Source organism: Haliotis rufescens, unplaced genomic scaffold, assembly GCF_023055435.1.
Source record: "Haliotis rufescens isolate VD_foot unplaced genomic scaffold, xgHalRufe1.0.p SCAF_12, whole genome shotgun sequence".
NCBI classification, from domain to species: Eukaryota; Metazoa; Mollusca; class Gastropoda; order Lepetellida; family Haliotidae; genus Haliotis; species Haliotis rufescens.
The window spans coordinates 31040661-31056768 of NW_025963802.1; the positions used below are offsets into that span (position 1 = coordinate 31040661).

General features: G+C 37.9%; 1 protein-coding gene across 2 annotated transcripts in view; it reads left to right on the forward strand.

Annotated features, from left to right (window-relative positions):
- The first annotated feature begins 2796 nt into the window (after positions 1 to 2796).
- LOC124117226 (protein mono-ADP-ribosyltransferase PARP14-like) overlaps positions 2797 to 16108 on the forward strand; it is a 33145-nt gene continuing 19833 nt past the window's right edge. The window contains exons 1-3 of one of the 2 annotated variants that reach the window (XM_048393541.1): positions 2803 to 2933; positions 3453 to 3506; positions 13517 to 16053. In XM_048393541.1, the coding sequence (XP_048249498.1) occupies positions 13533 to 16053 (2521 nt within the window). In that variant the 5' untranslated portion in view covers positions 2803 to 2933; positions 3453 to 3506; positions 13517 to 13532. Of the gene's footprint in view, positions 2934 to 3452; positions 3507 to 13516; positions 16054 to 16108 lie in introns of both variants that reach the window. The other variant, XM_046479006.2, reaches the window with a different exon arrangement.

Below are 16108 nucleotides of genomic sequence, written 5' to 3' on the forward strand. Positions count from 1 at the left end.
CATCTGACAAATACATACGCCATGCATCTGACAAATACCTTTGTCAATGATCTGACAAATACATATGTCATTCATCTGACAAATACACATTTCATTCATCTGACAAATGCATATGGAATGTATCTTGACAAATGCACATGGAGTGCATCTGACAAATGCACATGGACTGCATCTGACAAATGCACATGACATGCATCTGACAAATACACATGGCATTCATCTGACAAATACATATGACATGCATCTGACAAATACATATGTCATTCATCTGACAAATACATATGACATGCATCTGACAAATGCACATGTCATTCATCTGACAAATACATATGACATGCATCTGACAAATACCTTTGTCAATGATCTGACAAATACACATGGCAAACATCTGACAAATACACATGGCATTCATCTGACAAATACACATGGCATTCATCTGACAAATACACATGGCATGCATCTGACAAATACACATGTCATTCATTTGACAAATACATATGACATGCATCTGACAAATACACATGTCATTCATCTGACAAATACATATGACATGCATCTGACAAATACATATGTCATTCATCTGACAAATGCACATGGCATACATCTGACAAATACACATGTCATTCATCTGACAAATACACATGACATGCATCTGACAAATACACATGTCATTCATCTGACAAATACATATGACATGCATCTGACAAATACATATGTCATTCATCTGACAAATACACATGGCATACATCTGACAAATACACATGGCATACATCTGACAAATACACATGTCATTCATCTGACAAATACACATGGCATGCATCTGACAAATACATATGTCATTCATCTGACAAATACATATGACATGCATCTGACAAATACACATGTCATTCATCTGACAAATACATATGACATGCATCTGACAAATGCACATATCATTCATCTGACAAATACACATGGCATTCATCAGACAAATACCTATGGATATTGCATCAAACAAATACATATGGTATGCATCTGACAAATACATATGTCATTCATCTGACAAATACATATGACATGCATCTGACAAATACATATGGATATTGCATCAAACAGATACATTTGGATGCATCTGACAAATACATATCATTCATCTGACAAATACACATGGCATTCATCTGACAAATACATATGACATGCATCTGACAAATACATATGTCATTCATCTGACAAATACACATGTCATTCATCTGACAAATGCATATGGAATGTATCTTGACAAATGCACATGGAGTGCATCTGACAAATGCACATGGACTGCATCTGACAAATGCACATGACATGCATCTGACAAATGCACATGGCATGCATCTGACAAATGCACATGGCATGCATCTGACAAATGCACATAGCATGCATCTGTCAAATACACATGTCATTCATCTGACAAATACACATGGCATTCATCAGACAAATACATATGACATGCATCTGACAAATGCACATGTCATTCATCTGACAAATACATATGACATGCATCTGACAAATACCTTTGTCAATGATCTGACAAATACACATGGCATACATCTGACAAATACACATGTCATTCATCTAACAAATACACATGGCATTCATCTGACAAATACACATGGCATTCATCTGACAAATACAAATGTCATTCATCTGACAAATACATATGACATGCATCTGACAAATACATTTGGCATGCATCTGACAAATACACATGTCATTCATCTGACAAATACATATGACATGCATCTGACAAATGCACATGTCATTCATCTGACAGATACACATGGCATTCATCAGACAAATACATATGGATATTTCATCAAACAAATACATATGGTATGCATCTGACAAATACATATGTCATTCATCTGACAAATACATATGACATGCATCTGACAAATACATATGGATATTCCATCAAACAAATACATATGGTATGCATCTGACAAATACATATGTCATTCATCTGACAAATACACATGGCATTCATCTGACAAATACATATGACATGCATCCGACAAATACACATGGATATTGCATCAAACAAATACATATGGTATGCATCTGTCAAATACATATGTCATTCATCTGACAAATACACATGGCATGCATCTGAAATACACATGGGTATTGCATCATTACACTGGCATTGGTTATTGGCATCCAAATACTTACTTTGATCTTCACCATGTACACGTGATGTCTCTCTAAATCCCTATCTGGTTTAATCTATGTATTTATTTTTTCATGATGCCTTAAACTATAATTCATGCTTTCACAGCAGAAGTATTTCTTTCTTGAGAGAGGAGCTACTGTTGAGAGTTTTCAGATTGAATCCACTCAATTCATAAATATATACTACACAGCATTTGCTCAGGACCAACAGATTCATCTTCAGCAAATGTTGAGTAGTACATATATACACACATTTGTTTAACATGTTGGATGTTGACAGCGGACAGGCTGGTGATTTGTAAACCAAGCTGCATGTGTGTGTAAACATATCAGGGAGACTATTTAGTCCTTGAGTACAAGCTGGTCTCCTTGCAAAAGAACACAATTCTCGAGGAACATCTCAACGTGACCGGGATATATTCCAATAGACAGATTATCAAGTAGATACAAAATATGACTTGACTCTGGTATGTGCAGGTTTTTGGTTGAGGGCTTTATTTAATTCGCAACAAACATGGCTACCGTAACTGCGTAGCATGTGCTATTTAAACGTTGTCGCTGGGTTTTTCCCTTGCTAAAAATACTCACCCATCGGATTGGTTAGTCATATCTACTGTCACTTTCGATTCCAGGAGCTGAACGATATGTTATCATATTCACAGACGTTGGAGGGGCGTTAGCGCACCGTTTTACCATTTCTTGTGTCAATTCCCATATATTTCTACACCCTGGATTCTCAGGAAGAGGTAAGGTATCACAGATCGTCGTGGCAAAGAAGTGTGATAGTTTACACAATGAACAAGTCAATGTCCAACATGTTACATTCCAACTGCGCAGGAATAGCCAAATATAACATAACTATTTGGTGGAAGGTAAAACGGTTGTTCGATATGTGAACAGTAAACAATTAACCTGTCGACATCTGTATTACAGCGCATATAGAGGTGTAAGAGTTATATTGATTGCCTTCTTTGTTAAATCAGGAAAATATTACAGCTAAATACCGACATAAATTTAACAAAAGAAAGCGTTCAAACCTTCCCTGATGAATGTTTACTATGGATACCATACTCCAGCATATTGGTGACAGCTATACATATCGGAATACTTTCTCTGTTTGAAGTGGAACATTTGCAAATGGCGATCGATGCTTCCTACTTTCGCTTTAATGATAATGCTACCAGACGGCAAAGTGAATGCATATATTTGCCTACCTGCGTAATTACATTTATGTGATATTCCATTTATGTTTGTTACTTGTCTAGAGATGAGAAAATGCATCTGGTGTGAGGTAACGACGTGGCAATTGCAAAATCGAGGTAATTTAAGGCAGTGTTTATATTTGTTTTTATTCTTCTTATGCGACATAAACCATGCTATTTTGCATTTTTATCACGAATAATTTATCGGCTATATGTACAAATACAATAATGCTGCTTCAATTCGGCAATGAGTTGTCTACCTCCCAAACAAGGAAGAAATCGAGTAGCACGATGGTATAATCTTTGTGCGAGGTCAAGCGTCATTCAAGGGAAGTAACACACGCATGTGATATGCAGATATTTTATGTGCCTCGCTGGCTCACGATGCTGTACCTAACTAACATTAAAGTGACGGACTGAATTGAACACTATTCCAGTTATATCACAGCGTGTCAGCCTAATGTGGGTGGAAAGTTTACCACCTTCGCACCTTATATTAAGGCTAGTAGGGCAGATGTATCTACATGCAACTTAATGACAGCTGTAAATGAAAAGTTATGAAATGCCTTAACACGTAAACAATCGTCATCATCAAACTGTTTTTCATACATGTACACTTGTGTTTATTTATCACAATGTTAAATTTTAGAAGGCGTCGGTCTTTTACATTTTTATCCTTTCGTGAACTGAAATCACTTGTATCGAAACGTAGAACTGAAAGACAGCAGAACTTTCAACTTTTAAATGACACAATTTATAACAAAATATTATTTATACGTCTTGAGAGATTTCTACCTGAAAGGACATTTCGGGTTACTTTCATTTTTATCAAATGGGAAAATGAAAATCAAGGGAATACATTTTGTTCTACCTCTTTGTTGATAAAAGAAATAGACTAAAATCTAGTCTCTGAAATGAACATATCGTACATAAAAAAACAGTTGTTTAGTTATCTTAATAAAAATATAATAAAAAGGAGCCCAGTGACACTCTTCATTCCTGATACTGCAGTGATCTAGACTTGCCAAACATTATAGACTTGCATGGGCTGTATTTGATATATATTTGTATCAGGGTCTGTAAGACAGACTATAAAAGAAATTACAAGAACAAATCTGTGTTACATACTGAATTTGAGCATTGACCAAAACATAATGCTATCAAGAATATTGTTTATGTTCATTTATTGACAAGGTAATATAAGCTCACATGTTTTTCAAACATAGGTGGTTAAATTTCAATAATGACATGTCTTTGAGAATATTCGCTTTCTACTTTTCATCGATATCAGACCTATGTGTCCGACAACGTCTCATGAAATATTGACATGACGTCGTTCCCAGACCACCATGAACATTCCCGGAAACTCAAATCTCAGTCCACAGATTTTCTTCTTAAAATAGATTGTCAATATAGAAAATAATAGGCAATAGTATGCTTTAAGCTATAGATTATCCCGAATTTGATTTGATATTCTGGTGGGAGGGGGGCTAGGATTTTAACAAAGAAATAAATTGTCCCCGAAATTCTTGGAAAAAAATAATTATGCGTGAGACTGTTGAAAAAAGAAAGAAATTGCCTGCCATAACAAATACTAAAATAAATATTCAGGCTTATAGTTTTATCTGGCTATGTAGCTGTCTAGTCTCGAGGTTATCTCTTGGCCAACTGTCCGTTGTTTGATTATGATAAGAAAATACATGGTAGCATGGATAACGTTCACAGATACAGAACATAGACTACATACAATGGCACATAATCGACACTAGTTATTCACATTCATATCTTATTAACTGATTTATTGATAAGTTATGCTTTCAGTGTTATGCGCGTTGTTGTTTAAACCAAGTAGAGGATATAAAAAGCGAAGACATTTTCACAAATTAAACTATACACTTAATAAGTCATTCAATAACAGTTAATAGAAGGCGCCAGGGATCTTGTATTATTTGTCATTGTATCATCAAGCATATGTGTATCTTTTGTGAAGTAAAACTTGTAAGAGCTTTATTTTGTAGACATAGGCACAAGCTCAACTTCTATTATTTTATGCATAATTGTCTTTATACACAACGATCTAATAGTGATTCAGTGTTCAAACAGTGTAAATGTGTCTTGATATATATAAGCTATATAGACCAGGGACCTTGATGTGTTTATGTGTACATTTTACCAATACTGGTCATTAGGTATCCATGCTTATCTTTATTCCCTGTATGTATTAAATCCTGTTTACACCAGGGACCTTCTGGTCAGTTTGTGTACATTTTCACAAATCTATCTTTACCCCCTGTATCTATAAGATCTGTATGTTCTTCACACTCCAGGGTTCTTCTACTCATCATGTGTACATTTTCACATCCTTGGTATATATTATAAACATTTTACAACCAGGGTCCTTCTTGTCATGATGTGTATATTTTCACACACTTTATCCCTAGAATATATTATAACTTTTTACAACTAGGGTCCTTCTACTCGTCATGTGTACATTTTCACACACTTTATCCCTGGTATATACTATACCGATTTTACAACCAGGGTCCCTCTGGTCATTATATGTATATTTTCACACACTTTATCCCTAGAATATATTATAACTTTTTACAACTAGGGTCCTTCTACTCGTCATGTGTACATTTTCACACACTTTATCCCTGGTTTATACTATACCGATTTTACAACCAGGGTCCCTCTGGTCATTATGTGTATATTTTCACACACTTTATCCCTAGAATATATTATAACTTTTTACAACTAGGGTCCTTCTACTCGTCATGTGTACATTTTCACACACTTTATCCCTGGTTTATACTATACCGATTTTACAACCAGGGTCCTTCTTGTCAATATGTATATATTTTCACACACTTTATCCCTAGAATATATTATAACTTTTTTACAACTAGGGTCCTTCTACTCATCACACACTTTATCCCTCACTATGCGCTCACTAACCTTTATGATTATTCGTGTTCTCTTAATCAGATGTCATTTATTTGATCTAACAATGCATATTTTACTGATAAAAGTTCATTATTTACATTAGTAGCTCCGAGTAAAAGCCGGGCCTCGCGCTCAGTGGGACAAGGGAGAGAACTCCATAGTATCGCGGTAGAAAGAAAAGTTGTGTATGGAGGTCCGAATTGGACAAAAAGTGGACATAATTCTGCCAACCACTTAGTATGATCATGCCAGACATCAGTGATTTGTCCAGACAAGTGCAAAGACAGCACAAGTAAAATTCTAAATGTGTTATCAGTAATATGTATTCAATGCATATTTAGCGAAAAGTAAGAGAAAAATATTGTAAAAAAGTAACAATAAAAAAACAAATGATATTCTAAGAGTGTTTAAAAAAAAATTGGATGACCATTATTTGTCACAAAATGGAAAAATGTTAAAAGTCAACAATAAATATATAAAAAGCACTCCTACTATGCCCAAAGTATGCATTTATCTTATGGCTACAAGCGAAGAACGTATTTCTAAGTTTGGCATCATGGCCCTTATGATCTCCCAATAGAATCTGGGCACAGAGTGGGAGAAAATGTGCGGACTACGTAATTTCCGTTACCTTATTACTCGCCCTGAATATGCAGATGATCTAGTTCAGGTCCATAGAGAAAGTTTACTTGGGCAACTGCGGGTTACATCGTTGGCCATTGATAGGTGGGGGTAAGGCAATATTAAAAAAAATGCCAGAAGTAAGTATCATCTCATTGGTAACTCCTTACTTACAGCAGACGGAACATTCCGAGGAAATTGAAATTGTTTACGAAGTGAGCACTTCCTGGTTATTGATTTGCATTAATAGACAGCCACTAAGAGGCGTGTCCCGCGTGAACGACCGGAAATCACAAATGCCGCGATACGATGAATGCCGCGGTACCACAGGGTCCGAGTATACTACAGTGATCGCTCGCTATTGCGCTCTTCGATAAAGCGCTACCTCGGTTACTACGCGCGGTAACACATGGCTCCCCAAATTTATGTACACTTTTATTACTGAGAGTTTTACACTAATTGTATTGTTGTTCGTTGTTCATTTGCACATAACGCTTCTCATTGCATAATCAACCGTTTATCGCTGAATGGAGTTCTAATAATCTGTTTGAAAACATCCGCGGCAAGTCCCGGAAATACGATTGTTCAACTAGTTAACTTTTCACACTATACATCCTTTGATCTTAGAAGCGCATGCATGCAATAAAAGACAACCACAAGCGAAGTTTATATTCTTAATTAATTAGTGTATAACGATTTTACAACCAGGGTCCTTCTTGTCATTGTGTGTACATTTTCACACACTTTATCCCTGGTATATATCATAACCATTTTAAAACCAGGGTCCTTCTGGTCAATAAGGGTATATTTTCACACACTTTATCCCTGGTATATATTATTACCTTTTTACAACTAGGGTCCTTCTGGTCATTTAGGCTTTACATTTTTATTCACGTTATGCCTTGTATACATTATAACCTTTTTACATTTAAAATCAGGGTCCTTCTGGTCATTATGTTTTTCATACACTTTATCCCTTTTATATATCATAAACTTTATAAACAAGGGTCCTTTCTGGTCATTATGTGTTCATTTTCACACCCTTTATCCCTAGAATATATTATAACCTTTTTACAAGCAGGGTCCTTCTGGTCACTGTGTGCACATTTTTACACACTTTATATCTGCTATATATTAAAACCATTTTACAACCAGGGTCATTCTGGTCACTATGAGTACATTCCCCCACACTTCATCCCTTGTATATATTATAACCATTTTCACACACTTTATCCCTTGTATGGAATATTACCTTTACACACCAGGGTCCTTCTGGTCATTATGTATATATTTTCACACACTAATCTTCATCACCTGTATACAATGAAGCATTTACACACCAGGGTCCTTTTACTCATTATGTTTACATGACCACACACTTTATCCCTTGTATATATTATAACCTTTTACAACCAGGGTCCTTCTGGTCATTTATGTTTACATTTTTATTCACTTTATTCCTTGTATACATTATAACCTTTTTACATTTAAAATCAGGGTCCTTCTGGTCATTATGTTTTTCATACACTTTATCCCTTTTGTATATCATAAACTTTATAAACAAGGGTCCTTTCTGGTCATTATGTGTTCATTTTCACACACTTTATCCCTAGAATATATTATAACCTTTTTACAAGCAGGGTCCTCCTGGTCACTGTGTGTACATTTACACACACTTTATCCCTAGAATATATTATAACCTTTTTACAACCAGGGTCCTCCTGGTCACTGTGTGTACATTTACACACACTTTATCTCTAGAATATATTATAACCTTTTTACAACCAGGGTCCTCCTGGTCACTATGTTTTTCATACAACCTGTTTCGGCCAGGGTCCTTCCGGTTGTTACGGGTACATTTTCACACATCCATCTACAAATAGATGCTCTGCATAAATTATGACCCTAATATAGCAGGGGCCATGAATTGATTACATGTACAAGTTCAGAAATTTAAACATAATCATATGGCATATATAATTCTAACTTGTTTTTCGAAAATATTCGATTCTGATCAGTCAATCAGGGGTTTCATATACATGTGATAACCACTTTAATTAAAACAACTGACTTGACGGTTGCCGCTATATTTATAGCAAATTATTTGTTTCTTAAGTATTGTCGATGGGCATTTTGAAATAATGAGATGTACAATTACTGGTTACAAAATATTATTACTAAAATAATCATAGTATGTCTGGCAATATAAATTTGGCAGAAAACACGATATTATAGGAATAACTGAGAACAGTAAATCTGACGTTGTGTAGCAGTAAACTGCACCAAACAATACAAGACTTGCTGTAGTTCTTCAAGTTGGACAGTGAATTAGCTATTCTATATGCTTTCGGTGTCTATAATATGTGCAAGTGACGTATAATGATGTAATTTAAACAATTTTTTACATCGCCATACTCCGTTTCATGGCTATTATCACCACAGCGTATTACAACTGTGTGTTCGGTTCACGTCACGGCACAGAAGGCGCTACAATAAAAATAGTTTTTAATTATATTTACTATTTTCCGTAAGTCTCATACACTTTATCCATTTTATATATTATAAACTTTATACACAAGTATTTCGGTTCGTGCACTAAATTTGAAAGGTAAAGTTAGCTTGATTTATGTAATACATAACATATTTTTCGATGGTTTTCAATTCCCTGTTTATGTCATCCCTTGACTTAAAAAGAACTGAAATAGTCGCTCGTGGACACTCGTGTAAATATAATTTCTCAACAGCATATTAATAATTTGTCTACAAACACTACGTATCCTCTATTTATACTCCAAGGATCATCAGAGACCATATAATATATATTATATGGTCTCTGGGATCATGAAGTGATTTTCTAGACCTTTCATGTGTTCAGTATTTATGTTCTACTCATACTTGTCACCCATCCTTCCATGTTTCAAGAGTGGATTGAAAACACACCTGTTCCCTAAATACTACTGCCTAACATGAATTGTGCGTCATACCAAAATATGTTAAAAGATGGTACTTTTTGTTACCCTGAATGGCACTCGGCATTAAGGGGCTGAAACAAGAACTAAAGTACTCACGGAAATGAAAAAACCCTGTTTTTCTCAATTTAAAAATCGACACACAAAGTGTTACGTAGCTGTAAATACAAAATAACAAAACAACTCGAAAAGATCTAGTCTGGATTTGCTAGTTTGATCTCAGTGAACAATACAAAATGTACTTTACAGGAGGTAATTTGTCGTCACTTTCAACATTCAAAAATAAAACTGTCCAAATTGACATAGCAGAAACAGACTATAGGCATTATGCACCTGTTCTCACCTGTCGTCAAGGTGTCATAGGTCACCTTGATCTGCTTACAACTGGTTATGCCCTGTTTCACAATAGTCTGTTTTATTCACATTTTTACACACTTTTACCTGTAAAAAGGCATAAAAACATTTGATACGCTGTATTTGTGCCACGGCCCAATTAGTACTAATTTAGTTGTTTGAATATTTACATATTTTGTATATTAACTGCATTTATTTAAGATCTGAGGTCGAAAAAACAGTTTGTTTTCATTTCCGTGTGTACTTTAGTCAGCTCGGAGTCGCTACACTGTGTCTGAGTGGAGTATTTATATAAAGACTGCGGCATGGTATCTCTGTGGGCTAGCGCTATTGCATACACTCGAGCGCACGTACGCACGCACACACACACACACACACTCACACGCACATGCACACGCACGCACACACACACACACACTCACACGCACACACACACACACTCAGACTCTCTCACACACACACACACACACACACACACACACACACACTCACACTCATACGCACATGCACACGCACGCACACACTCACACTCACACACACTCACACTCAGACTCACACACACACACACACACACACACACACACACACACACACACACACACACACACACACACACACACACACACACACACACACACACACACACACACACACACACACACACACACACACACACACACACACACACACACACACACTATCGAACCGAACGTTTATCTCACTTTCTCCTCATCTTTCCACAAATTTTGACAATGTCTTTTGTATACGACGTAGAATTTATATACCAGAGATCTTACATTTCTTATTTTATGGAACTAGGAGCTTTGCATTTTAACTAAGACCTATTATTTTGAACCATATCCTTTGTACATGAAATTAGACAACTGTATAACAGATCTTGTACTGCTTATTACCTTAATGAAACAAAATTTGGATATAAGTAACCAAACTCCATTTTAGAAGTGACTCTTGCTTTATTTCCCATGACTGATCTGTTGCACTTAATATACAGTGGCTGATTCATGTACTTTAGTGACAAATAAAACAGCACGAACAATGGACATTAGATTAGGCTATATGGCAATAGACTGGTATTATAATACTGCTGGTATATTATGAAATGTCTCCTGCCAGTGGTTTCCATTTCTGTATTGATATCTGTTTCTTATTGTTGCAATAGATTTTTCGACTTTGCATACAAATGACAGATACCCCATGGAACATTCAACAGATGGATTTACGCTTTAAATACTTGATCCATGAATGATTTCTTTGTGATATGTGATTTTGTAATTGCATATATTTTTGAAAGCCAAACAGAATGGAAAATGCAGTAACATGAAACAAATCTTGAAGGTACTGGTTCAGTTGTTATTCCAGTTCTGGAGGCACGCGTAGCCCAGTCGTCTAAGGCGCCGCGATTCGCTGTGCAGAGTTGCGTCCCTTGGGCACGCCAGAAACCTATGATTGTTGGTTCGAATCCCGGTTCGCCCTGATTATGTTTCTAGGTTTGTCAGCACCATACCCGCGCTCATGGGTTTCACCGAAGTGGTAAACGTCGAAGACCTACATCACTTCGGGCTTTCCTCCGACATTAAGCTGACACGCCGTGTTATAACTGGAATAATGTTAAAAGCGGCGTTAAACCAAACTCACTCACTCACTTGTTCCAGTTCTCAGCAGAAACTATCAATATCATCACATTTAATATAAATATGGAATATTACCTACATAGTTTAATGTTTTACAATCAATAATCTTATTTTGGAAGTTTTGTTTCTTTTTTTTTTACTGTGTTAAGACTCTTTAACTTTTAAATCCACAGCTTGGGGCATGCCATGTGGGTCCCATGTTTACTTCTGAAAACCTTGACGTCTTGTCCCACGTCATGATATGGCTGGAATTTTGCCCAGTGGGACGTACAATTATGCTCCCTGATTAATTTTTAGAAGAAAATGTACATGTGTGTAATTTAATTAACACCACTGACCTGTCTTGTTAATTTCTATCGAAAGCCAAGAGGTATTCGATGATGAAAACTTTCATGGAAGGTCCAGGGAACGGTGTCATTCACATTCTGGCCGCCGTGGTTACCCTATTGAAATAACTTTTCCCAATTTTTCAGCATTTCGTATAACATCCTTGTGAAATGTAATATGGAGTAAGTTAGCACAATTTTAACCATTGATATTCACAACCCTTTGTCGCTGCAATATGAAAGATTAAGTGCGTCATTCTACAATTGTATACCATTGAAGAACGACTAAATGACCGCATGAATTGAATGAAAACATCAACGTCATGATTTGTTTGTTAAACAGTCGAAAAAGGGTGTGGCACGGGGTGTGAATGTTGATAACAGTTGTTACCACTGACCAATTGGAGTAAAAACTGACGACCAATCATATGCCCATATTGAGTTGGCCATCAAGACAGATGAGGTATGTGAAGCTGTAGTTAATGCCAGGCCACGACATCACTGCTATATTGGTCATGGTGTGTCATGGCGCTCATGAGCATTTCACCAAACGTCAGGCAATGAACATGTTGGAAACCATTGACATACAAACTGCCTGACGATACGACGCTGACTTATGAATGTGATATACAGCCATCTTAATCCTGCTGCTTTCAAACGTTTGCAACTAATCGTCTGTAGATGAGTGAGTGAGTGAGTATGTTTTACGCCGCTTTCAGCAATATTCCAGCATCATCACGGCGGGTCTTCGGCGTGACGAGGGAACGCTTTAACCACTAGGCTACCCGACCGCCCCCGTCTGTAGATGATATCCACAAACAAAAGGTTTATTCTAGATACTGATATGAATCTATTCCTTATGGTCTACTGCGAAAACGATGCATTTGGACAATAGTAGATATCCTGAGATCATTGGCATCTGAACTATTCAAGCCTATTGCTCGCCAATTTCCCACTATCTCTTTACCTCACAACGCGATGCACTTGGGATCGGGACAAAATAACGATGGCATGCTTTCTGCATGCTCTGTTGAATATGACCACAATATGAAGTCTTTCAAATTTCTCCTCATGCAGTCTTTAATTTTCTTCCGTAAGCTTGAATGTGGACAGCAGTGTAGATACCGGTAGGAGTTTTTATTGTCATTGCTCTTTCCTTTTTCCTGTTAACCTTGGTGTTATGACCTGATTGAACTATTGTTACAACATGCCAGAACATTTCAGCATCAGGAATTGTGATAACTATTATTTCATTACAGCCCAGGGTTGTTGAAAATGGATTGTTCTGAAGAATATGTGGATGCAAGATCATCCCCTGACACGAGTGAACAGGATTCACCTGTTCTTCACAGGAAACAAGAAACGCCAAGTCAAGATACGAAAGAACAGGACTGTCAGAATAGCCTCGAAAGGCAACCCGATCCTGCCAAACGAAATGATAGCCAGCCTCCTCATACACGAACTGATGTTCAAACTGATGACCGAACAGAGAGTGTAGGATCAGAAATTAATACCACTCTGTCTTCCTCTGATGTGGCAAGCAGGGACAAACAGGATGAAGGTAATCTCAATGATCCTGCTGATAGCAAACAGAAGAATTTAGTTTCACAGAATCATAAGGTTGAAGAAGAACATGAACGTGAAGCCGCATCGTTCCATAGAAACAGTGGGAAAGGATCTCCTCTGTTGGATACAAATAGTGAAGATGCTTCCCTTCGCAGTTGGGTCAATATCAGCAGTGCTACTATGTCACCTGACAGCATGTATAGAGGTGCTTTTCAAGATATGGATAGAAACGAAGTTACATCCTTTGACAACAGCAGTGAACATGTTTCCCCAGCTATGAATGCCAACAAAGAAGTGCCAAGCCATCAGAGGGCCACAGATGCCCATAGTGACGACGGACCAGATAGTTCACCTAACCACAATGACAATGATGATGATCAGCATGGACCCTCGAATGCAATGGTCAGTTCTAAGAGAGAGACGGACACAGACGCCTATACAGATGAACGAGAGAGTTCCCACAAGCATGATGACAATGATGATGATCTATACGGACCTTTGAATCCTCTGGCCAATCCTGAAGGAGAGACGGACAAAGACTCCCATACGATTCAACCAGATAGGTCCCACAAGCATGATGACAAAGACGATGACAAAGACGATGATCTGTTTGGACCTCTGAATGATGACAATGGTGATGCTTTGAATGGGGCTGCAAGTCCACTGCCTAGTCCTGAGAGTGGGACAGGCACAGATGACCTTGAAAACGACCCAAATACTTCCCTCAAGCATGATAACAATGAAGATGATCAGCATAGACCTTCGAATCCACTTCAGCATCTCCCAGGTAATGAAAACGAATGTGTCACTCAAGGTGTGGAAAATGAAAACTTCGGAGCTGTCACCAAACCTGAAAACGATACAACTCCACCCAATCAAACTGTCGAACACACCTATCCTGGCCGTGATCCTATTAGTGACAACTTGGAAGTTGACGGAAGTTGTAGGCACGGCTCAGAGCAGCAGCATTACTCTTCTGAAACAACTACTGGTCAAATCAATGTTAATATAATCAATACTCGTAGAGAAAACACAGACGTAAGCTTTGCTCATGTAGAGGATAAAAGCGACTACAGCGAGATCCTTCCTAATGATGCACCTGCTAGGCATGAAGTCGTAGACGTGTATCATGGGCAGACCATGGGTATTCAGGGTGGGTATACTGTTGATGAAGGCACACGGCACCGGAAGGAAATTCATCAACCCGGAGAAACAGAAACTTCTGATGACAATGCATATCATGGAAGAACTGTCTACCCTGAGTCGCTTCCACAGATGTCCGCCACAGGACCTACTGACCAGACTGATGCTGAAAGTTCTGTGCATGAACAGCAGAATGTAGGACTTGAGTCACCACCCCAGAATGTACATGGAAACCAAGGAAACGAAAAGGAAGAATGGCATATGGCTCAAGAAGAATTACCTGAACAGACACAAGCACACATGTCCACGGTACAGGGCGAACAAATGCCACATGATGTTACTCAGCATGAACAGGGAAATCTACACTTTGACGGACCTGGAGGTGTGCCACTTGGATTTCCACAAAACCCTGAATGCATTTCACAGCAGCAACGAGGGTATGGATTCCAGAATGCCCCTGTGACTAGTCCTCATCAACAAATCAATACTGGTGCAGTACCCTCTGACCTACAAGGGCAGTTCCACCATGGGAACAGACCTCCACAGTATTACCAAGGACATATTCACCATCAGTCCGGTTTCCCGCCAGCAGGAAATATTTATAGCTATCCTGATGTGTATTCACACCTGCAGGGACCTCAGAACATAGCACATGCTGGATATGGAACAGAAGGGTTTCCTGGACCACATGGAAAACATCACATGGAGTATCCAGGTCCAAGGTTTCCTCAAATGCAAAACCCACCGCATGGGTATCATCCCCAGACAAGGCATCAACATCCTAGACCAAGTTTGATTATAGACCCAAATACAGGATATCCTACAAATGCACCCCCGCCATATCGGGCTCCTAGTCAAGCTGATTGGGGACAGCAGTTCTATGGCCAACCACCTTCTCATCCTCCCCCTCCCCAGCAGACATATGATCAACAACAACAGCATCAACAACATTACAGACAACAACAGTTCCAACAACAGCACCATCAACACCAGTCTTTTAGTACCCAACAACATCACATGCCCCCTGGTTCCGCTGCTGAACAAGAGGACTGTATGAATCAAGACACAGATTACAAGAGGGAGAAAGGTAGTACCACTTCCATTGTAATGGCATAAATCGAAATGTATGTTATCTTATAAAA